Source organism: Taurulus bubalis (assembly GCF_910589615.1).
Source record: "Taurulus bubalis genome assembly, chromosome: 13".
Classification (NCBI taxonomy): Eukaryota; Metazoa; Chordata; class Actinopteri; order Perciformes; family Cottidae; genus Taurulus; species Taurulus bubalis.
The window spans coordinates 20703625-20728980 of record NC_136601.1 but is presented as its reverse complement, the minus strand read 5'-3'; the positions used below and the strand labels follow the sequence as shown (position 1 = coordinate 20728980).

The following is a 25356-nucleotide window of genomic DNA, read 5'->3' as shown; positions in this document are numbered from 1 at the left end:
CCAAGCTCGCACTTGTATTGCTACCACTTGGATGTTTCAACTATTACTTTTAGCAAACGCAATTCTATTGTTTGCACATGACTTTTAGCCAACTTTAAACATCTAACCAGGACTTTTAGCTCACTACTTCAACCATTTATCCATGAATATCAGCTAACAACATTTTAATTTGTCCCATTCCATTCCATTTATTTTTCTTTTCTATATTTCTAGATGTTTTCTCTCTCTCTCTCTCTCTCTCTCTCTCTCTCTCTCTCTCTCTCTCTATATATATATATATATATATATATATATATATATATATATATATATATATATACTACCAGTACCACCAACTCGAGACGTCTCAGCAATAGTCGTGGACTGTTCCACCACACTTTCCTCAAGACTAGTTCAACACCAGTCAGGTTCAGCCCGATATAAAAACATCCCACACCTGATCATCAGTGACATCTACAAGTTACAAGGATGCACAAACGCCACACACCTGATAGATCTATAGCCTTAGTCCTACCTGTTTTTATGTATTTACTTTATTGTCTTATTTTTGTTCTCCCATGGTTATCAATGTTTATCTTACTACATGGTATTTGGCCCCTAAACATACATGTAGTTAGTTTTTTATCCCCTAGATTAGCCTGTATAAACTGGGTTTTCTGAACACTGAGCTTCATATCCATATACTGTGAAGCATTCAAACACACGGATCAAAGCTAGTTCAAACATAACAGATTTTCAGGTAAAGCTCAGTTGCTTTCAGTCTAATCTTTAAATCTCACTAATCAGTTCAGCTCAGAACGCCTATTTAGCAAATCCACCGCTTAAAGAACGCCGACGTGAGATCAACAAAATCCCCCAAATATAAAAAAAAAGAAAAGAAAATGTATTCATATTTTAGCACAAAGTTGAATATCTCCTGCATGATGAAACCTTCATGCCGGTGTCTAAACACTGATGTTAATTCCCTAAAATAGACGAGTAAGCCGTGCAGAGTCTAATTTAAAACGAAACGTCCGTTGTTTGTGCATCAACGGTAGTGAGACGCTCATGAGGGAAATGGATTTCACACTTCTCACTCAGAGTTCTGCAGATCCTGAAGCATTCAGAGCTGTGAGAAGTTATTAAAGCGTGGTGTCTTTCTGATTTGATAGACACTGTTCTGATGCACAGGAAACGTTCTGATCTGTGGGACTGAAGTGGGTACATGACGTTTTCTTCAAAGAGGGACGGGAAACCGGTGTAAAAAATACATGTGAAAGGAGCGTGATAGAGCAGAAGGTGCATTGGGAGAAAAATTAAGATCTGATAAAAGAGATAAAGAGAGAAAGAGATAATGTGAAATTGAGATTTGCAACCGAATTATGAATAATTATGAACCATGTCAGTGCAAAGACCTAAAGGACACGTTATACATCTTGGGAAATATGATCATTTGCATTCTTGTCCAAATTGAAATGAGAAGATTTACTCTCATGTTTGTATGGTAAATATAACAATATAAATAAATAAAATAACGTTAGAGCCAGTTAACTTTGCTGGCCAAGAAATAGTCTGGCACACAATCTCACACACATTTCTGTGTTTGTATTTTAATAAACAAACAAGATAGAAAGTGTGGAATGAGAAATCTTTAGAGGTAGGCAGAAAAAAAGACCAATCAATGTAGCTTTGATTGGTCGTTTAGCTTAATCAATGTAGCTTTGATTACTCGCTTGTTTTTCATCATTAAGTCAAACTCAATTTCAAATGCAAATATCTGTAATTTTAACATACAAACCGCAGATTGGGCCTTTGAGGCTCTCTATAATTCAAACGAGACAAATGAGTCGATAAATAATAACTCTGATGATATGTTACAGCATTCGTAAACGTGACTCATTTAATGTTTGAAAGCTCGATTGGCTTTTTACAACCTCAGTAGCCGACGATGTTTGAATGGATTAATAAGTCATACAAATGCAGCAGAGACTTAATTAGTGCTCTTGTTTCCTCACAGAAGCAACAGGTTGGAAGTGATTTCATCTGATGTATGTGCGCGAAAGGGGGAGACAACAAAAAAACATGAGCGGATGAAAAATGTGTTCTTGACAAAAAGAGATGTTGCGGGCACACAAAGAGAGCTGTGAAGACACACAACTCATGTGCTCCCCGATTCGTGGTCGGATCCATCACATTTCTGTCTCAACCTACTTCACCTCTTCATTTTCATCCGAGGGGTCGCAGGGTGATGGATGTCTCCTCCGCACTCTCCCGTCCTCCTTCCCCTTGGGCTTGCTCTTCACACTCTTCCCTCTCCTCCTTCCCCCTCTTCTCCTCCTCCTCGCTGTTCCTCTCCTCTCTTTCTCCTCGGTAACCGGTAAAAATAGAGCTTCATAAATCATGCATCTTCTCTCAAAGCGGCGCGTAAGAACGAGAGGAAAAGAGAGAGAGAAGGATGTTGAGCATGAGATGCAGAGACGGAGGTGGATGACATCAAACTGCGGGAGAGGGGTGGGAAGTTGACAGGGGAATAGATTGAAGCTGCAGGGCTCTTGGCTGCCCTCTCCGTCTCTGGGAACATTGGTTGATTCACGCTGGAGTTGGAAGGAAAATGAATGTTAACATGCAGGGGAGCGGGCTGGCGGACGGCGAGCGGTCGCCTCCCCAGCGGAGCTGCTCGTTTCAAGTCGACAGAGGAGAGGAGATGTCTCTCCGGCACCTCGAGGACACTTTTACTCGGATGGAGTCCATCTGCTTGACACCCTCGGTGGCAGTAACAGAGGTCTGCACTGTCACCGCCGGAGGGGAGGTCAAGAGAGAGATGGCGACCACAGCTGCAGCTTTCACGATCACAGGAAACCACTAAACAAGACGTAGCGCTCCATACATCCGTTATGTTGCTGTATATTGCAAAATGATTACTAGGGTTTCCACTTAACAGCCGCACGCGCACATTTCAAAGACCTGCTAGGATTTACGAGACCAGACGTTATTATTAAAGCCACAAATCTTACATAATTTATACTACCGGTGCTTACATTTACAAAAGCATTATTTTTAAACTTATGACCAATTTAAAATGAGTTTAGAGTACAGGAAATCAGCATGCAGTGGACAATATATTTGGTCACAGTTGTTTTCAGTGTGTGGACAATAGAACTTTCGGCAAAATTGCTGAAAATTATTCAAAATCCAACCAAGTTCTCACTGAAGATTAATACACTAGGTATTTACTTGTAATAAAAAAAAAGAAGATAAAATAGGTGTTTATTTTACTTGTATTATTATTATAGTTTTAAAATCACATTTTAAAGCCACTCTGTGTAAGAGTTTAACATTGTTTAGGTTGGCGCCCCCCAGTGGTGGTATAACAAAAAGACAGACACGTGACCGTTGGCAGCCCTCCATCCACCCGCCCACACCACGGATCTGTCGGCAGAGATTCTAGTCGGCAGTGTATTTGCATAACATTCACTAAATAAACTGTAGAATTACACAGAATTACAATTACCAAAAAGTAATTTCTCTTCTTTTGTGAGTATGTGCACACATTTGTTTTCTCTCGCTCATCACCATACGCATGCTCTCCATTTCCCCTGCCTCTCATTTTACTCTTTCTTGTCGTGGCGTCGATTATACAGCGTCTATCTGACAATATCATTCAATGTTTCAGTACCGAGCTGCCTGGTCGCCAGAGTCGGGCTTTGGCATCACATTGACTTCCTGTCAGCAGGAGTCATGATGGACGTTGACCCATTCAGACAGACCACCGATGCGGCACCGTCCACCTGAATAATTTAAAAGATGCTGGAGTTACAGGGACATGCTACTTGAATTTTCGATTTTAGAAAGTATAGGTGAAAATCTAAATACCACAAAATAATAAAATACTTCTGTAGACGAATTCTGCAGTTCTGTAAACTGATTATTAGTTTATTTATTTGAGGGATTCTGGTGCATGATGAGCAACGGTCGACTACATGGAGCATAATCGGTTGACGTTTGCAAGAAGTTGACGTTTAAATCATAAATCAAGGAACATGCATTATTATTGTTCCTGCTCGATATGGCATCACCATGTGTACCGTAAAAGTCGGGTTACAAGCCGCTACTACCTTTGGTCAGTGTCCTCGTTAGCTCCCCGCTGTAGCCAGCTAGTGCTCCTGCTAGCACTCCGCTAGTTTCCCCCTAACTTCCGCTAGCTCGTATCCTAACTTCCGCTAGCTCTCCGACAACCACCGAAGGTAGCGGGACCAGCCCCGAGCTAGCAGCAGCAGCAGCAGCAGCTAGCAGCAGCTAGCAGCAGCAGCGCTAGCAGCAGCAGCGCTAGCAGCTCCTAGCTTGCTACAGCGGGGATACTGACCGGAGGTAGAAGCGGCTTGTAACCCGACTTTTACGGTAATGTAAGTGACAAGAAATAATTCGTAAGGTAATTGGCTGAAATAAAAAAAGAACACTGCAAAGGTCCTTTTATCCTGGAATGTATTTATCCAAATCCTAAACTGGTTATTTGAGGTGAAGTAAACAGGTGTTGTCTAATTTTGGTTCATCTCCCAGGACTCCTCAGTGAGACACAATTAGCCTTCAGGGAAACGATGCCTCTGTCCCTTCGATGACTCTGCTGAGCGTCTCCGTGAGATTACATTCAAACGCGCAGACACACACGACCTTGTCACAGTGACGCCGCCAAACAAAGTGACACCGTAGCGGCTTTATTTCCCGCGTGCCGGAGTAGCCTCCGTAAAAAACACAGCGGAAAGTCATCTGTGGTGAAGTAAACCCACACAGGACGTCTTTAATTTTAGAGAAGGATCACACACTCACAACGCAGAGTCAGCGATTTCCCCCAAGCCAGCGACTCATGGATGCAGCCACGCCCTCGCACTGTAGAGCAAGTGAGGTCAACCTGTGTGTTAATAAATTATGGCTTCTGAGTGGAAACCTGGTCACCGCGGAGACTCGGGGGCGTGAGAGTGAAAAGTTCAGAGGATCTACAGCAGCAAAAAGCACATCCAGCTCTGTCGCTCTGGCAGAAAGAGAAAAAGGGGGTCTTCATATTTCATGAGCACTTCTCCCTGACTTCACATGTGGGCTACGAACTAACTTGACGGTTTTATCGGAGTTGAGAACACACACATAACGGGTCACCGCTGCCGAGGAGTGAGACAGCGAGACATGCCGGGAGCATCTGTCCCACTGCCTCCCTGCTATTATTTCCCACTCTCTTTATTCAGCTGCAGTCCAAACTCTAAGTTTGCTTCCGCTGTAGCCGTGACTAGCAGTTGGATACTTCTTATTTACAAGGGGACGCCTTCTTTGTTGGAGGGAAGAAAGGTGTCCTCATCCTCCCTCACTCAATAAAAGTCCTCTGACCTGAAATGACTGTGCCGTCTCCAGCTTCCTCATTCGTTTCAACGGCAGCACTATGTTGGCGCAGCACGAGCGTGTCGCATTAGCTATCCGTCAAAATAAAACCGGCTCGCATTGCGGATTGAAAAAAAGGGTTTGTGATGTTGTCTGATGTGGGTAAAGAAGAAACGCTGCACAAACATGAACTGTAAACAATCTGGCAGATGCTGCAGTTTAAAGTCTTGAGGCGTAAAAATCTATCTTTGCTTTTCCAAACACTATTTCTAATGGGTGACTGTTTATCTTTTGAGGTTTTAAATTTGCACAAAGATGAACTTTAGTGGCGACATTTGCAACTGCAGATCCCTTTGAAGATGTGTAATTTACTTAATTTAACCTCAATAAAACGTCATTATTATTCAAACTTGTGTATAAAGAAATTGTGATTCTAATGCTGTGTTCACACCAAATGCGGTGCAAATTTGACGCGTGAGATTACATGCAAAGTCGATGCACAGACGTGTGTGTATAAGGATTGTGATTCTACACGTTAGGTTGCGGAAAAACTAATTTTCCGCCGGGCGGCGCAAATTCACGCGAGTTGAAATTTTCCAACTCTGGCGGGAAAAAAATCGCGTGACGCTGAGTCAGCGTTGAGATGCTGAATCAATCCGCTGCTGCTCCGCCTGAAGTAGCGCTGTTGTGGGATAATATTATGAACCCACACACCATGGAGTTTGATGTTCCCACGTTTGTGGGACTTCAACAACAAGTATAAAGTAGAACTAGTGGTTATTTCCATGGTGGATGGCGGAAGCGGTAACTGTTTTTACGGAGATAAACCACAGAGATAAGCCACGCCCCCTTCCAGGCGCGAGTAACATTCGCAACGCGTTTGGTGTGAACGCAGCATCAGATTCAGCCTGTTAAAAATACTCTTTGACTTATCAAAATCTGAGCCATTAGTTGCAATGAAATTAGAAACCAAAGAGTGGTACCACTACTTTATTTTCATGCCATTCATGTGTGCGGGAAGTCAGTCGACTGTAACCCCAAAACACGTGTGTAAACAACAAGTGTAAAGAACCTTTCAGTTTATCAGTTTAAGTATTCATTTGAGATTGGTGCTCGTGTGACATCAGCTTTATTTTACTGTGTGTCTTACAACTGTCGAGACTGAGATAAGATGAGTGGTATGACACCGTCTCATAGTGCTGTAAACTGTCAGCAGTGCAGTGTTTGGGAGTAACACAGTCAACCTCATCTCTAGGAACACACCCACACCAATGTAGCCCTTGTGTTTTACAATGCAGTGCTGCGTGTGCGTGTGTGTGTGTGTGTGCGTGCGTGCGTGCGTGCGTGTGTGTGTGTGCCTATCATAGATCCAAAAAGGAGAAACGAACAGAAGGGCAGGAAAAAGACACAATAACAAGTCTGTCTGCTACTTCAGCACCACGGACAGCGCTATGGATTTATCAATCCGCCGCACAGTTAGGCTGCTGATATTTCAGAGCCATAGATTCTTAACTTGCACAAACCTCAGTCAGATAAAGGATCAATGAGTCAGGCAGACTGGACTCACATATTCAACTTAAACAACCCCCCCTGCCCCTGAAATCGGCGGCTGTGCGTATGAGTGTACTTGACTCACCAGGGCAGTGAGGCGGGTGCGGTCGCTCACAGCGTGCTTGAGAGACAGTTTGATCATGGAAGGCAGCCACAGAACGACGGCCTCCATGTCCTGCTCCCCTCTCATGGCGCCGGCCAGCTTCCCCAGTCCGTCTACGTAGCTCCTCCAGTGCGGCTGCACCTCGGCCGCTCCCCCCAGGCAGCCCTGCATCACGGCCTGGCAGAAGCCCTTGCAGGCCGGCGGCCCCAGCAGGCCCTGGCAGTGCGGGCAGTACCACAGCCTCAGCAGGGCCCGGCCACAGTCCCGGCCGGGCCGCAGGTGGTCGGTGGTGTTGACCACCTCGATGCCCAGGTTCAGCGCCTGCAGGAAGACCCGCGTGGCCAGGAGGGAGCGGGACAGACGGGTCATCATCAGTTTGGGGTGCGGGCCAAACGCTCCCGAGTCCTTCCAGGCTCCTCTCACGCACTCCTCGGACATAGAGGACGCGACGCCGCCCAGCAGGCGGCGGTAAGCCAGGGGGAAGAGCCGACCGTAGAGCACCGCCACCATGTGGTCCACTGTGGAGTCCGAGCCCAGGATGTAGAGCGACATGTCCAGGAAGACCTGCCCCACGGCGCTCTGGGCTCCACCCCCGAGACCTGGGAACTCCGTCTTCAGCATGGCCAGCGTGAAGTTGCGGCCGTGACGCAGCACCAGGTCGAAGGCCTCTGTGGGAAAGAACGCGGAAAACACACGAGGAAAGAGTCAGATAGTGGGGGGAGTCAGGCCACCTTTTTAAAAGCGGTTACCACTCACGTCGCAGTCTTCACAACAACTACTCAGATAGGCAGCAATTTAGCTCAAAAACATGAAACACTCGAAAAGATGCAATTCCCCCCAAAACATGATCCCATCCTTAACGATCACAGTGGGAGAACACTTCCCACGCACAGCCTCTCTTTCCCTTTACCCCCAGTTTCTCTCAATCTGTTATTTTCTCTAATGGGGCTGTTCACACAAGCACAGGACGAACACACACACACACACACACACACACACACACACACACACACACACACACACACACACACACACACACAACGCTGCAAGAATAGACTATGGCTCGGAATATAAAGAGAGCAAAGCTCCTGGAAAAGATGAAAAGCAAGATCTGGGGATTGACCTTTCAATACAACTAAAGAGCAGACTAGAACTGAGCTTGCAGGGTCTTAAAAAAGAAGTCCCTTTTAAAAGAGGGTATTAATGTCAATATATTAGTCAGCGGGGAACGGAGTGAGCAAGTCTGCAGGGAGAAGAGCGCACGGCGCATGCTGGAGGGAGGAGGGAGAACAATCTGTTGTGTTTTTCAAGGCACACAGTGAAGTCTTATCAATAAGGTGGCACAAGAAGCGCGGGGCTCTATCATCGACCCCGTAGCAAAATGAGCGAGGACCCGACAAACAACAGAGGGGATTTAAAGCTCCATTACTGAACTTAGCGGGGGAGCTGAGAGTCGGTGAAATGAAGCTTTGGGCAGGAGAATAGCTGAGGATGCCGAAATCCCATTTCCACCGCAGCTCGTCTGCTACATCACTTTGTTGAGAGCGATAGCCACGACTGCTTTGTGAGGGCGTGTGGGGGAGGGGAGCGGAGGTTAAAGAGGAATTTTATTGCTTTCATGTGCTACAAAAGCTAGCCATCTTTGTTATTTCATTTTTAGTTTTTCGTGCTTGGCTAGTTTAATTTCTTTCTCCTCCGAGGTCAAATGAAGCCCGTCAGCCGACTCAGAGCGCACCGGGCCCTCGGACACCTCTGACGTATAATGTGTTTCTCTGGGTGCAATTTCAGGGCACACGAGGGGGTCCATTTGAGAATGTGACCGTTTCTGAGGAGAGGAAACCATGTCAGCCCCTCTCTCTGACTAACGGCTGCTGCGGTGCATTCCTATGTCACTTCAACACCATCTGAACAGATACTAGTGCTCGTATTTTGAAGCTTTAGGACACCAAACATTAATTGACAGAAATATTTAGAGAGGGGAAAAAAACCCAAAAGTGTTTTGTTTCTTAATGCTGTCACTTAGCATCTGTGAAAACACGTTGCTTCTAAATATACCATGTCTTATGCTGCGTTCACACCAAACGTGGCACAAATTTGACGCACGGCTAGGTTACATGGAAAGTCAATGCACAGACGCGATAGGTTGCGAAAAAGCGTTTTTTTTCGCCGGACGCCGTGATTAGCGAGTTTGAACAGAAATGACAACCACAATCGAGTTGTAGTGCGTTTTCACCGTTGTTATTAGTTGCCATTAAATGATGATTTCTTTAAAGGAGCTGTTTGTATGATATAGTGGGATCTATTGGCAGAAACGGACTATAATGTTCAAAACAAGATTTCCATTAGTATATTATCCCCTAAAATAAAGAATCATTGTGTTTCGTTGAATGAGACGATTATATAACTATGTACAGAACAGGTGCTCTTCACGGAGGCCGCCATGTTTCTACAGTAGCCCAGAACGGACAAACCAAACACAGGCTTTAGAGAGAGAGAGAGAGAGAGAGAGCTTTTTGCATGCTTTTGTAAGGCCACTACTCAAAAGGGGAGAGATCAGAAAGATGAAGCAACCTCACCATTAGATGCCACTAAATCTCACACACTGCTCCTTTACAGCAATTCTCCAGAGAATCCAACAACAGAGTTGGTCGCAGTGGCCGCTGTTCAGCTGAAGTCACCTCGTCTCTTCATTTAGCGAGTCATTTATCCCCAAAACCTCCTCAGTGGTAAACAGTGTCAGGCTGTAGTTTTAAATTTTTTAACGTGTGCGTGAATATGAAACGGGGTGGAAAACAGCATGCGTGCTAAGCGAAACAGTTGCAGAGAGAATAAAGGTTATAAAATAAACATTTGAGGATGTTTGGGTGAGTGTGAGGAGGAGGGGTCGGGAGCGGCGCACATCTGTTTGGGTTTTCGGGGCCACGGCCGCCCCGCTGAGCCCGAGAAGCACTTCCCTCTGTGATCAACGAGCAGACAGATGTGCAGAGTGCCAGTCGAGACGAGGAGACAGACCGGGAGGCGGGAAGACACACACACACACACACGGAGAGAAAACACGCACGAAGATGCTCAATTCCTGGTAATTCCTCTTATATTTGGTTACTGATGGAAAATTGAAGGCAGTGAGAAAAATGCACATCCACCTCAAAGCTATTTGCTTTCTGTGAACATCAAACCCTGTGATTCAGCCGCTACCTGTAGTATCTCTTACACCACAAAGAGGAGAGCCACTTTGTAATGCTAAAGAGAAAGACTGGAGGGCTCTTCATGAATGCAATGCAGTGGCTCTAAGTAGCCCGGGTCATGGTGTGAGCCGGTGCGAGGCCATTTCCTGTGTGCGCCGCTCGCTCTCTTTCATCAGTGAAAGCCTGTACGGGATCGGGTATCCTCTAATGGAGGCGAGAGGGGCTGTGTGTCAGGAACCTGTGACATCCTGGATGTAGGAGGTCAAGAGCACACATTACCAGAGCGAGAGCCCGAGGCAACATATTGGGTCACGCTTAAAATTAGCAGTAGCATTATTTAGTCAGTGTCACAGATGGAGACTAGCTTGCTGGAAAACCGTTTCTCCTCCGAGACCGAAGGCTTTTTACGGACACATCAGTAGCCTCTCCTCTTCCACATCCATCCACGCTCTCCAGCAGCCAGATAATGTTTACTCCAAGGGGTTTAGGCCTCTCAGCTTCCTTGTGCATTAAAACATGGATATCCTAATATACTTTATCTGCAGATCGCCTCATCAATCAAAGCCCCTCGATTAAAATGTGATCAAGTCCTGCAGGTCGTCCAAAGTGTGAAAGAAAGCTCATAAATCTGCGTCACGGTTGGGGGTCACTTACTTCACGACACCCAGAAGATCTAAGTGACTCTCCGCTCCGACATAAAACAGGCTTTTCACATAATCTATGAATGGCCTGTCAAATGAGCATATTTGATGTCCGCGAGGGCCATCAGTCCGGGTGTTACGTGAGTCAGTCTCGCCGCTCGGTACACGCCAGACCGGCTGCGGCGGCAGACATGCTCCTTGTGGCCTCGTCAATCAGCTGCCCGTACACCTATTATCCCCGGGAGAGGAAAACATCAATACATTACCCAACCAATGAGACTAATCCATTCGGCTGATGGAGTGTCACCTCTGGCCGCCACGGAGATGGATGGAGAAGCCGCCGCCACCTGGTCCCGGTGACAAAACATTACCTGTCCAGGACGCAGGGAGAGGACAGGCAGGAAGGCCGCTCACAAAGAGACGGAGCGGCGGCGGAAACTGTGCGTCTCCAAAGATTTCATGTTTTTTTTTTTTAAAGCTTGTTGTTTGTGAAAGAAAACAGTGGTCAAAATGTCTTTTCTGCAGTATGTAAAAACCTGCATATCATTTTATTGACCAGACACGTGCACAAACCTCCCAGCATGCTTTGCTTTCAGTGAAGGATTCTATGAGCCTGTTTACAACAAAAGCAGCATCTGCTCATTGACTGTAAACAATATGTTGTTTTTCCATACACATTTCACTCCGCTCCCGCAGAGCGACCTGTTCCAGGTAACCTGAGAGCAGCTCCGCCCGACGAGCTTGCGTCTGAATCCGGGTGCCCCGCGCCTTACGGGACGGGAGGGGTGGGCTGCTTCCAGGAACGGAGCAGACAGGATGCTGGTAAGGCCCAGATAGCATCACCAGCGGACCATGAGGGCCAATGGACAGCGGGGCGCAAACGAGACACGTATTGGGTTACTCCATCTGTTAAAGAGAGCGGCCCGTCCTACACACACACACACACACACACACACACACACACACACACACACACACACACACAGAGACACAGACGCACACAATGCAATCACGCGGCGCACCCGCGGTGGCCAGGTGGTGACGGCGTGGGCGAGCATTTGGCAAACCAGAGCGGGAGGGCAAGGTGGGAGACAGGTGTAAGGACGGCGGCTACACACACACACACACACATACATACACACGTACACACACATGTACACTCCCACACACAGGCCGGTTTTTCCTTTTCATTCACTTCTCTGCCTCCCAATGAGCCTCTGGAAAATGTTTCTTCGCAGCTGGACTAAAAACCTGAACTTAAGAAAACTGGTCCACCGGTGTTGTTACTTGTGTTACGTGTGTGTGTGTGTGTGTGTGTGTGTGTGTGTGTGTGTGTGTGTGTGTGTGTGTGTGTGTGCGCCTGCTACCCAAGAAAGAATGAAGTGAAGAGGGGTTTTCTAAATGTCAAAGTCACTCTGACACACACAAAGTTAAAACATTGCACAAACGCTAAATATGTTTTTGGAATTAATTAATTAATTCTGTGTTTATCAAGAGGAGATTCATTGATGCTCTGATTCTTTGAAGCCTTTTTAACAACTTAAAACTTTGTCTATTCCTTTACATAAGTGCCGTTTCTTCTTTTTCAATTGCAGTAGGCGATAATAATAATAGTAACGTGGTTTTTTATTCATCATGAAAATTCAAAAAATGGTTTCACTATTTGAAAGAAAAATCATCTACATCTAAATAATTATATTAATCTCCATTTATATAATAAAATGCATCACATCATTTGAATCGATTGTAAAACAAGCCCAGAAACAGAAACGTCTCCATCCTCTCATATCCTAATAAAAGAAGCACTGAACCCACACTGCTCCCCCCACCCTCCGGTGCAGACGGTACCTGGCTGCTCCCTCTGCCTCCATCTTTCTATCGTCTGTCTCCGTTGATCTCTGGCGCTGCCGTCCTCGCCGAGGTCAAAGTTGAGTCGTGCCCTGTCTCAGACCAGGCGAGCGGCGCTGTCAGAGGACACGGTGTACGGCAGAGTAGAGGACACAGTGAGGTGGGAAGGACACGAGGGCAAAAGTGAACTGGAAAAACACAGCCGAGAGCTGCAGGGGAGGAGGAGGAGGAGGAAGGAGGAGGAAGGAGGGGGAGGAAGGGGTTTAGTGAATAGTGCCAGAACGTGTGGAGAGAAACATTCAGCGAGGCAGGCTTTGAAGCTGCATTCAAAGGCAGCTGGAGTCAAGCGGTGCCAGGGCTGCGAGACACATCACACACACCTTCCTCGCCAAAACTCAGCTGCCGGTGAGAGAGACCTGACCCGCCGATCAAACGCTCGCATCGCGGACAAAATGTGTACAGTAGATACAGCCTGGACTGCAGAGAACTCTCTACCACTGAAGTGAAAGGCTATTCCAATAACGGATTAATATCCAGCACACAGGCCGAGACAGGACGCACACACACACACACACACACACAGCTCTTGTTGCTCTCCAGGGTTGTGATTCGAGGACGAGGGTAAAAAGCCTGCAGCCCATCCAGAGTGGAGACGGTGAGCGAGGTCACGACAGCCACAGCTTGAGCACTCCACTCAAAATCAAGCATCCAGGCTCTATTAATCCAATATGCATCTCCAAGTCGATCCCGTGGTTTAGCATGAATACACTCCCACTCATTCACCCTCAGTCCATCTTTCCATCTCTCATGCTCGCAGCGCATCACGCCCATGCACCGGCTTAACTCTGCACAGCGCCGCATTCGGACGCGTAGACAAATGCGATGAGAAATATTTTCACGTTGCCATCTCTTAAAGTACGCGAACGGCAAAGGAAAAAAAATGAGATTCTTATTTTGTTGTTTTGAAGTCTGCCTTTTTAAGAACATAAAAGAGAGACGGACTGAACCGGAGCGAACTCGTGGAGAAAAAGCAGCGAGGGGATACGGGGTTGTTTTTGAAGTTCTTGAAACAGATGGGTGCACAGTGTGAGACGGAGAGAGAGAGAGAGAGCAGAGAGGAGTGCGAGATGTGGAGGGAAAGAGATGGAGTGAGACAGTGAGGGTGCAGGAGGCCTGGGCGGCCTGCTAGCTTCATTATGAGCGTGGAGCCGCAGTATACAAGGAACTTTTCAGTGGGTTTAAACAATGTTTAAAGAGATGTTAAAACTATCCCGTCAGATTTCTGTCCCCCTTGAGTCCAACATGTTGTAGTCAACGCGACCTCAGAAAGTTAGAGGTTACTATTCAAACACGGCAACATTACAGTCATGAAGTCATCCTCTGCCCCTCGACGCTCGTGAGTGTGAGTGTGCACAGCGGAGAACAAATCCCACCTTCCTTCTTAATTAATACAAGCTGCGTTTAATAAAAGATTAGAAAGGCCAGTGTCTGGCTGTTTTAATAATTAACTGGTGGTTATATGGGCTCCTTTACACACAGTGAGAGAGTGCGACTACCGCAAGATTACGCAAAGATGACTTATTCTTGTGAGATTAAAACAGTGTGTGTGTGTGTGTGTGTGTGTCAGTGTGTGATTGTGTTTGTAATTGACTGCCTGGACCCCTGAGGGTTGAAGGACATCAATGACAGTTTCACTACACACTGCAGAGTGCGCTGTTAAGGCGGCGGTGTTTACTGTATCTCCTCCTGGGGACAATGTGGGTTCAAACGCGGCTCAAAGCACTGAAACAGGCACGCGTGAAAAGGACCAGAAGTTTACTTTAGGGGGGGGGGAAAGTTAGCAAATTAACACAGCATTTCATTTTCAGCAGGGATATTTCGTCTTAACTTTGCGAAAGGAAGGACGGCCTCAGGGAGGAATAACATGCCAACCGACTTTGATGTGGAACGTGGAAATGTGGAGCTTTCTTACCGGCAGCAGTTAATAAAAAAAAGAAGGAACTCGAGCTGAGCTTTTTGTGGAGAAAGTAACCTTAACAGGCTGCAAAAATTCAAGAAGGGATAGAAATGTTGGACCCTGCGGTTGGGCATCAGGCTGCAAACGGCAGCTCCCGGGTGTAACTGTCACCGCGGAGGGAGGCATCAGGAGGAACTGGGCGGTCTGGAGGGCACAAGGTCAGCCGGCTGAGGAAGAGACAGATCAACGGGTAGTGAAATAGCCAGAGGCTTCTACAAGGAAGGGCAGCGAGAGGAATCGATCTATGCTGATTTGACAACAGCGTTTGACACACCGACGGAGAAACCCTCCAGTAAAACTGGGAAAGTTATCAGAGTAAAGACACGGAGCCGAGAGCTTTGGCAGCCATCTCGGAAACAAAAAGAAGTGTTGGGGAAACGGCAACAAGTCGAAGAGCGAGAAGACAGCTCGCGAAGCCAGGCGTCAGAAGATGAAGGAGAATGCATCAGCGCGTACCGCTGCTCAGAGTGTAAAATGGAAGAATCCCCTCATCGCACCCACGACCACCAAAAAAAGGATGCCAGGAAGAAAGAAAACGAAGAGGAGGAATGGGCTAAGACAGCGTTTTGCAAAGGGCTCATTTAAAATTCACTTACTCCTCTTCAAGGAGAACCATAAAGTGAACACACAATCTAGACAGCGTTAACAGCGCTCATCGTCTTGTTTTTTTAGCATTGCACCGGCACATTTAAACCTCTCTTGTTGCAGCTGACAGCAGATCAGCCTGCTGCTGCCTTTCTTTCCCCATCATACACAGTCTTTTTCTTCTTCTTTTTAACCTGTATCTGTAAAAACCTTTTAATGTCGAGACGTTTTCTGCGTTCAGAGGCGGTGATGCAACGCTCAGCGTTGCGTGACGAAGCCAGAACTGCGATTGAAGGCGATATAACCAATAAATTTGACGGCAACTTCGAGCAAATGGTGTTTCTCTCGGGTGCTGCTGTCCTCGCCGCATCGGTGGAGCAAAGGCCGCGAATAAACACGAGAAGCGAAGCGAAGTTCTGAGGTGACGATGCGCTGATCACTCAGGGAGAAGCAACAAAATGATGAGATACCGTCGAATATGGAGAGCGAAGAAAACAATGTGAACAGGTTATCTGAAGAGAGACCAGAATATGAACACTGCATTGCAACTAGTGCTCTTCTGCCCTGTTCAAACATCCCACTCAGGAAACTCAGAAACCAGAAGTCAAGCTTTTGTTTAGCGGCTGCAGCAAACTATAAAAGCACAAGAGTCCCACCACATCCTCTCACTGCTCTAATACAGACTTGTGTTTCCATGTGTGGGAACTTTAGGGCCTGACCTGACAAAGCCTTGCTGTATTTTGTTTATCGCGTAAATCTGTGAGTTTCTTACGCAATATAGAGATGTGAAGACTGTCTACCGGCATATAACCTCGGACACATTGGTTTACATTTCATTTCATTTAGCTGACGCTTTTATCCAAAGCAACTTACAATAAGTGGATTCAACCATGAGTACAAACTCAGAACAACAAGAATCAAGAAAGTACAATTTCTTCAATAAAGTCAAAAAAAACTGTAAGTGCTACTTTCCGTTTGCGACGGAAGATGTAGAGACTTACTGCTGTCCAGATGTCAATGGGGAGCTCATTCCACCATTGAGGAGCCAGGACACAAACAGTCGTGACTTTGTTGAGTGTTTATCTCGCGGTGACGGAGCTACGAGCCGATTGGCAGAAGCCGAGCTGATTTTCAGTCCATACGCTATGAGTACTGTACATTCTTCAACAAAGCAACCGCACTGATATCAATTATGTGAAAAGATGCTGCAGTCTAAAACCAGCTCGTTTAAAATGCAGACATGCAGGTGACTAGTCTGTGTTTCTGTTGCATTTGTATGCAACTGTTTGCAAATCAGGGCGACAGTGTCACTTCACGCAGCTTTTAATGGAGTCACACAAAGGGAAAGCCACCACAAAGACCCATGGCTCAATATCCACTTCCCCAGCAGTTGTGCATCTTCGAAATGCAACATGGTCATCAGCGTTGTGGGAAGCAGGTGAGGGATCAACATGTTCGATCTATAATAGTCAAGATGCAGTTCACATTCAACTCTGTCCAGCAGATATCTTATCTGAAATGGTCATAACCAGTGTTCCCTCTAAGCTGTGCACGTGCGCGGCCGCACAGGCCAGTCGAAGTGGCCGCGCAATAGATTTTTCTGACCGCACAAACGATTTTTTTTCAGGGGTTAAAAATAATTTTTGCGCCAGTGTTTCTGAGATAGGAGTGAGCCATCTCCTCAATAATACGATCTTTGATGTGACGTGTCGAGTCTTCTTGGCCAATCAGCGTCCCGTTTCTCGACATGCGCTCTCTGTACCTCTGCTAGCGCTCTGCCTCCGTTAGCACTCCCCACCCCCGCTGTCCTCCTCCGGGCGCCAGGAGTGAAGCTCGCCCAGAGCGCCACATGAGCTCGGGCCGGCGCTGTTTAGGCTCCTCTTGGCGGGCCCTGCTCCAGCAGCTATAGGCCTCCATGGCGAAAAGAAAGGCAGAGCAGGCGCCCCAGAAAAAGGTCTGTCTAACATTCAAACATGAGTGGCTAGATGAAATAGTCCAAACTGACACAGGTAGGATGACACTTTCAGACATATTTAAAAATGAAGAATATGAAGTTATTAAATTATGTATATACCTTTAGGAAAAATGACACCATGTCAATTTAATAGGCCTATAATTATTGTTAAGCACTGCATTAGCATTTTTCTTTCAATGCAGTTCCACTTAAATGTTGTACCTGCTGAGAAATGACTAAACACCTTTGATACTTTAATTTTTTATATATATCATGATCAGTCATAACCAGTGAAGCAGTCATAACCTCCCGTTATTGAAGTTCAACAAAGATCCTTTAAGTTCAACTAAACTGACTGGTAAAACACCATCATTAAAATGTTCCCAAAGTCCAGCCATTATAAAGGATATTGAAGAAATATCAACCTCGTATACATATTGATGCATTTGCTGTCATCTCTTTGAATCCCCTATGGCTAACGCAGGCTTGTGGTCATTTTCGGCAGGTCGCGTGGTTGCGAATTGCTCACAGAGCTGAAATGTGCACTCAGAAAAAAAAAAATTAGCTCAGTGCTGAAAAAAATTAGAGGGAACATTGGTCATAACTAGCATATTCATTATTGTATTAAAAACGGGTTATGTGGTCACACTTGAAATTCTAATCAGTTCAAGTGGTTGTTTGTGCCAAATTTGAAAAAGTTCGCTCAAGACATTCAGACAGACAGACAACCCCAAACATGAGGCCTTCGGCCACGACTGAGCAGGCATGAAAGCCAACACGGGAAAACATTGTATGCTTATTTTTTCTCCATAATATAGACTTGAAATAGTCCTTAAAACATAAACAACCGTTTTAGAGCTCTACCAAGCCGATATGAAATTGCGGTCACAACTGTGACCAGTGGGATTAATTAATCGGATTCGAGTGTTAAACTAGCGCCACTCACCACCAGCTCTCTGTCGGCACCACCGCTAAATTGGCTTCAGTTGCTGCTGGCATGTGGTTGGAGTATTTATTTTCTGTGACTGTTTTACTACACCGCAGTAAAATATTGATATGGCACCAGCCCCAGTAAATGAGTTTAACAACGCCCCTGAAGTCCTACAAACACAACAGATGTCCTGAGATTTTGGGATTATATCAGTTTATGAAACAAAGGAGAGAAACGATTAATCTCCAAACCAAAGGGGAGGAAGAGGACTTCTGATCTCAAACTGAAAGAAATCCCTTCTTGCCCACAAAACCCTTTGAATTTGAAAGAAAATATTTTCTTAAGCGCGTCGGCACAGGGGCTGACAAATTAAATTGAACCAACAAATTAACATTGATGACGGGAGTAAAAGCATCTCTGGGTCTTTAAAACACACAAGCATGATTGGCACCAAATTCAATCGGCAAAACAGAGCAGAGATCCCCATGCTGCTTTCTGATGTCTGGAAAAAAAAATATGCATTTGGCTTAGTGCCACTGTAGCACAATCATCCTTTTGAGCTGGAAACATCAGAATCTGGTTAAAGCCTTTTAACAGGACATTCAAATGCGTTTCGCTGCTGTAATTTACCGCAACATTGCGTCTCCTGAAAATTGTCATTATGGTGTGTGGCATAATCTCCCTTTTAAATTCCACAAGGTGACAAAGGAATTTGCGTGGAGAGGCAACGGGAGAAAAGCAGAGAGGATGCGGCTCAGAAAGCGAAAGTACAGCAGACAACAGCAGCAGTGAGACGTAAAATACAACCGCATATGAAACAGGCCAGTTGTCACACTTTGTGTTTTCCATTTACTCCCCATGGCATTTAGTTCCGAGGTTCGTTCATAGTTTCATTCAATTAAGCCTTAATTATTAAGGATTACTGAAGAGCTTGCTAGCTTGCTGGCTAACTGTCAATTAACACGCTTGTTAGTTTGGCTGCTAACGGGACAGTAGAGGACGTAACTGTGCCAGTGATTATCTGCAGTCCTCGCCCTCTTTAGTGGAGCAGCTCGTCTTCCGACAGGATTCAGTTTGTTTCGGCTCTCCGTTCATTCAAATTAAACGTTGGGTCTGTCGAGAACGACTTTCTATTGGAATTTTCATGTCGAAGTTCACAAAAGATGAACTCAACCAAATTAATTGCGAGGATTTAATTTGCCTCGCCGAGATTGTATTTTGTAACGTGTCCGTTTACGAACAGAAATGGCAAAAATACAACTTTGGTTTTATGGGGAGTCGTGTAACACGACTCCATCGGGACAGCGAGACACCAGATCGTTGCCAAAAAAGTTAGAGCGGACAACTCCATCTGAAAACCACAAATTGACGCTCACGTTCAAATTTTAATAAATGAGACACAATGTGTTAATTCATTTAAATTAATTAAGTTTAGAGGTGCTGCCAGAGATATTTTCGAACTTACAGCCTTGGTGCTAAGTTAGAAAAATCACCTCCCGGCTCTCCATACCGAGCGGTATCAATCTTCTCGCCCGGCTCTGCTAAATAATGAGCAGATGATTTGAATCAGGTGTGTTACGAGTAGGGAGACAGCTAAAACAGGCAGTCGCTCTAAGGAGCAGGGTTCAATATTGAACATAAAAAACAATGCTACGCACAAAGATATTAACAGAGATATAGGTATAACAATAGATAATTGAGGTCATTAGAAGTAAATATCACAATTTAAATGATTTTCTGTTTGCCTTCAGGACGCTGAGAGTCTTGATGAGCGGTTACATCATCACTGCTGCTGCGTGCTGTTGACATGAAGCAATATGTAAATAAGCATCCACCTCTTCCTCCCATGACTGTGTGACTTTGCACCAAGCGACACTTCATTTTTTCACCCCTTGTTCGTCTGTCTTTGTAATATGGGAGGGTCGTGCTCCCGGAAACGGCAATAATGATCTTCTTCTTTGTCTCCGCAGCTGGAAAAACAAACTTCCTGGCCCCGAGTACACCACTCTTCCTCCTCTTCTTCCTCCTCTTCTTCTCCTCCTGTCAGATCACTACCAGACAGTCAGGGTCTCTTGTTTGCTCACACAGTCGAGTTTCTGAGCCGTGTGTTTACTTCTCCGAGTTTATTGGTAAACAAGCGCCTAATTAAATGATGCTGCAAAGCGTGCGGCGCTGCTCAACCTGAGCTACTATAAATAGGTGAGCGTTAAGAACGGCTGTTGTAAATGATGGAGGGAGGGGGGGGGGGGGGGGGGGGGGGGGGTGGACCCTCTCAGAGCCTCTTTGTTGTTTTGTGTGAGAGAGGAGATGAAAGACAAACGCCTACGCTGACTGAATGGCTGAGACGCACCTCATCCCCTCACCTCCTCCTCCTCCTCTCCGCACATCCGCTTCCTCTTCTTCGCTGCCTGTTTGCACCTTTCACACACACAGACACACACACACTCACACACACACACACACAGCCTGACAAGTTCCTGGTTTGACCAAAGGCCGACACACACGCTGCACAGTTTGTCTTTCTCTCCTCTGTCTGTCTTTCCTTTTTGTCTCCATTAATTAGAGCTGCTCTACCCTTCAGGGCTGCCCTCCTCTTCCTCCCCTTCCTCTCTTCCTCTCCCCCACCAAACCCGGCCTTCATCCATCTACTGTGAAAAAAGACATCCCCAGCGGAATAAAAAATGAACGTGGCGCCGTTTTTTATTTTTTTGTGGGATGGGAAACAATGGGGAGAGTCCCAGCGCTGCGCTGCGTCGGGCGATTCATCTCCAGGTAAAGATGTGTCTCATCCCCTGCTTTCCCTCTCCCCCTTCCTAATCCTGCACAGCCCCGGTGCTCCTCTTCAGCCGCCTCACCCCTCCTCCTCTTCCTCCTCCTCCGCTGCCTCCTCCTCAGGGAGTCACCTGAGCAATCCATACCATACATATCTGGACCTCTGGAACCAGCGAAACAGCAACACTTTTAATTTTTAATCAGGGCCTCAGTCAGAGGGGACCTGGCTTTTTCCGCTCCCATTCTCCCGCCACCTTTCTCTCACCTTCACTTCCAGCCTCTCTCTCTCTCTCTCGCTCTCTAACTCACCCACGCACACCACATCCCTCGTGTCTCCCTTCCCAAAGTCACGGTGATGAATGGGTGAGCGCTGCCATCTCCGTGCCCACCAGCGAGAGGCAGAGGCCGGCTAACGCGGCTCAGGCGCTCTCGGGGATCACAGGCAGGGAGGAGAGTAATTAATCCAGTAGGATAGGAGGCAGGGTTGCAGGACATACTGTGAGCTTCAGGACACTGCGTGTGCGTGTGCGTGTGCGTGTGCGTGTGTGTGTGTGCAAGTGTGTGTGTGCGTGTGTCGGAGCACATTATTGTAAACAAGGGATAGAAACTCCAGACAGGTTTTTTTCTGCGTAGAACTTGGGGTGACGTGTTCAGAGCACAAGGTTAGCCTACTATGTGTGTGTGTGTGTGTGTGTGTGTGTGTGTGTGTGTGTGTGTGTGTGTGTGTGTGTGTGTGTGTGCACATGTGCGGTAGATGAGCTCCTTAAAAAACACCACTTGGGTACAGACAGGAGCAGCCAGAGGCAACACATAGAAGACTGTCCTTGAACTCCAGGGTCAAACACACTGAAACAGCGTCACACACACACACACACACACACACACACACACACACACACACACACCAGACATCAGCGAGGAAGGAGACCGAGGCTAAATAGAGCCGTTTCAAAACTGTGAAGGAGGGGTGTGAGCTATTATTTCAGCTCCTTTGTTTGAGTAAATCCATTATTGGTGCCGTTACTCAGAATAATCAGCAAACTGTAATTGTTCTGCGGACAGCAGGGAGGACTCCAAATGAAATTGCATTCACCTTGATAAGAGAGTCTCGCGGACAACTACGAGGCAAATGAAAGATGAGTTTGGAGTCGGATGTATAAACAGGTGTGTTCTCCATCAACGCTGCATGTTAATTGGACCAATCCATTACCCACTTTGACGTGCTTAATGTTTCGGGGGATGACCGATTAGCGCAGCGCCGAGCACCGTACACAGGCGCCTGGCTGGTTTCCTCTGGTCCGTGACGTCTAACCAGGGGCTACAGCGCCATGCATCATTTGTCCTGGCCTAGCCGGCATACCAATCACATGTCCCCATAGCCTGAATAGGACAACCGAGGGCCGCTCCGAGTGTGGACTCCCAGGGTTTTTTCTCCCAAGTGTGCGTATAAATGGACGAGGCCGGCGCAATTACGCCGCGAATGAAGCAGGAGAGGAACTACGGCAAAGAAAACTTCTGGGATTGAAGTGAAACGCGGCTGAAAAATATTGGATATTGCAGCCAACATGAAAAATCAGGGGGGGTGGGGGGGGGGGTCACTGACAGTGCAGGCCTTGTGGGGAGTGGAAATTGTGTCTTCATCTGTCTCTGGCACAGAGCGGTGCAACACTTATGTTTGAGGTTGAGGGGAATGAACAACAAGACGGAAAGTCTGCAGCCATGCCGGCGGCTCTGTGAGGCTGCACTTAAACACAGTGGTGCTTCGAGCTGGACGCCAACACGCTCACAACGGCGGCCATCTCAGCCCGTTAGCATGCTAATATTTGCTAATCAGCACTTGATGCAAAGTGCGGCCGAGGCTGGCGGGAAGTCGTCGCTCGTGCGGTATGAACATTTAAATGTTGACATGCCGAGTAAAGTCATTACAATTCCTGCAGAGGGGAACATGCATTTGAACACTGCCACGCAGCTAGCCGCCTCTTCGTCAACGAGCCGGCTGTCTTGAATGCAGGAAGAAGTAGGTGTCGAGCTGCAAACCCGCATGACGTGACCCATTTCTTCAGACAGGAGGAGCAATCAGCAGCACAGCCGAGGGGTGCCAGTGAAAGGGAGCACACACGCCGTCCCAGAGGACAGACAGCTATTACAGCGCAGGAAATACAATCATCGACGAGCCTAGAGGCGAAATGTGAGGCAAGGAGTCGGGTCCTTTTCAAGTCAAGCGATCCTCACTGGGTCGTGAACACGTAGGAGCTGCTTGAAGATCTGAACAAAGACGCTCGTCCACATATCGAGAACAAGCGGTGATGCGGCGAGCTGAGTTATAAGTGTGAAAAGACAGGAATGGGGTTTCCTCCATCATGGGACGTTCTTCTCTTTACCCGACTTTTATGAAGCAAGCTTGTAGCTGCTGGTTTCCAGTGCGATGAGGGAGTAGAATGGAGAGACTGGATGAAAGAGGAGGAGGGATGAGTGGAGATGAGAGGTCACAGCAGAGGGAAGAGCAGACCGACAGATATGGAAATGAAGAAACTTTTCCTTTGCTTCCTCTTTGTATTTACCCTTCAAAAAAAAAAGAGAGAGAGAGCGCGAGGCCTAATAAAACATTTATCATTCCAGGAAAGCTCTTTAATGTCTTTGACATTAAAAGGCAGAACAGAGGGAGAGAGAGATGAATAGAGAGGAGAGACAGAGACAGAGGAGGATGGTGTGTATATCTCGGAGCGGGTGGTGGTGAAAGGTGGAGGAGTGACGGGGCTCGAGGAGGCAGAGGACAAGAAATCAGAGGCAAAGGTGTGAGAGGTGAGTGCAGTTAAAAGGGTCTGGAGATGAGAAGCGACTAAAGGAATAATCCAGTCGGATTCAGATGTCACTCAGTGTGTCGGATCTCGGATGATACAGGCTTCATTTGTGAAGATGAACAAATCTGTGCAGCTGAAAAAAAACTAAAATACCGTTTATCAGTCAACACCTGATTTTAAGGGGTTACGTAACAACTGAAAATGTGGTTTTCTGCCGACCTCCGGTGCTTTAACTTCTCCTTTTGCTGCAGTGATGTGCAGATGCGCCCAGGCACCCGGTGACGTCGCTGTTGGGCAACGAGGCACACCTGTGACCACAAGCAGCAACTTTCCACCAATGAGGGAAGCAAAGACACTGCTGTGACTCTTTAAAGTTATAATCTTTGAGATTTTCATGAACTCAAACCGACTTTCTGATGATATTTATGGCCATTCAATGTCCTTACATTCAGTGATTATCCCTCTATTGTAGCAATTTTTATTGGTGGTGGCCGTGTTCAGACTAAGCGCGAGGGATTCACATGCAGCGTGTAATCCGGCTCAATTTCCTCTCATTGATAACAAACTCACAGTGTATCTGTTTAAACTGGGAGCCTGTGTTGCTAGGTATTGTTTGTGGTACCCTGTGCTGTTCCACACCCACAGATACAAATACTGTCAGAAAGAACTGAGGTATGCTGTTACTTTGCAGTTGCCATGGCCAAAACCGTCAGACCCGAGTTGGGAGAGGCTGCAGAAGTATGAAACAGAAAACCTGCACATATAACTGCAGCTGCTGAAGATGAATACATTGTTTTGGTCAATGTGTTTCTTTTGTCTCATCCACAAGGACAGAGGAAGAATAAAGACCCAAGAAGCCTGCTTTGCTATATGAAGACGTGTCAGAAGCCGACTGGCTTGCACTGATACAATGCAGCGAGAATCATATTCAGACAGTATGCAATTATCCTCAGATGTCTTTACTGCCTGAGATAAATAGAAAAGAATGCATGGAACTATTCAATCATATATTTGCCCATAGTTTGTGGCTTCAGTTACAGTATCTCAGATATGAGGCTTTGTTTGTTTTTCATCAAAATCATCAGCATCCAATCGCTCTCTGTCTCTCCTTTATAGTCCTGGAAATGAGACGTTTTAGGCAACAAAGAGTGATTGTAGGAGTCTATGAGATTATGAGAGAAATATTTGTGCATTCTGTTTCATGGCTTTCTTGTTTCTAATGTGTGTCTAAAGTGATGCGAGGGGAGAAGATACCGAGTGACAGACGGACGCAGAATGAATCGGGAGAAATGAAAGTGAGGCAGACAAAGGGAGCAGAACACGGAAAATGAAAGAAACATCTCGGTTGTGTCCAATCATCCAAACAAACAGATGGACGGGCGCTGAACACGAACAGGAATTAGTCGTTAGAGGTTTATTTTAGGCTGAATGACATTCTGCACGTTTAAAAGCGTAACACGGGTCACCGAGATGTTCCATATTAACAAACCTCACCGCCACGCCGTGGGAAGAAAGGACACGCAAACTGTGCCACTTAGCTCTCTTAATACTTCCCCAACATCATAAATTGTGATTATGAACAGTGCATGCTACATTCTCCCACATCTGCCAGCTGTAAACAACAT

General features: G+C 46.4%; 1 protein-coding gene across 1 annotated transcript in view; it reads right to left on the bottom strand.

Moving 5' to 3' along the window:
- The window catches only part of gpc3 (glypican 3), a gene marked incomplete at both ends in the record, with an annotated part of 95173 nt that overhangs the window by 32286 nt on the left and 37531 nt on the right, over positions 1–25356 (bottom strand). The window contains one exon of the mRNA XM_079228757.1: positions 6980–7665. Within this exon, the coding sequence (XP_079084883.1) occupies positions 6980–7665 (686 nt within the window). The remainder of the gene's footprint in view (positions 1–6979; positions 7666–25356) is intronic.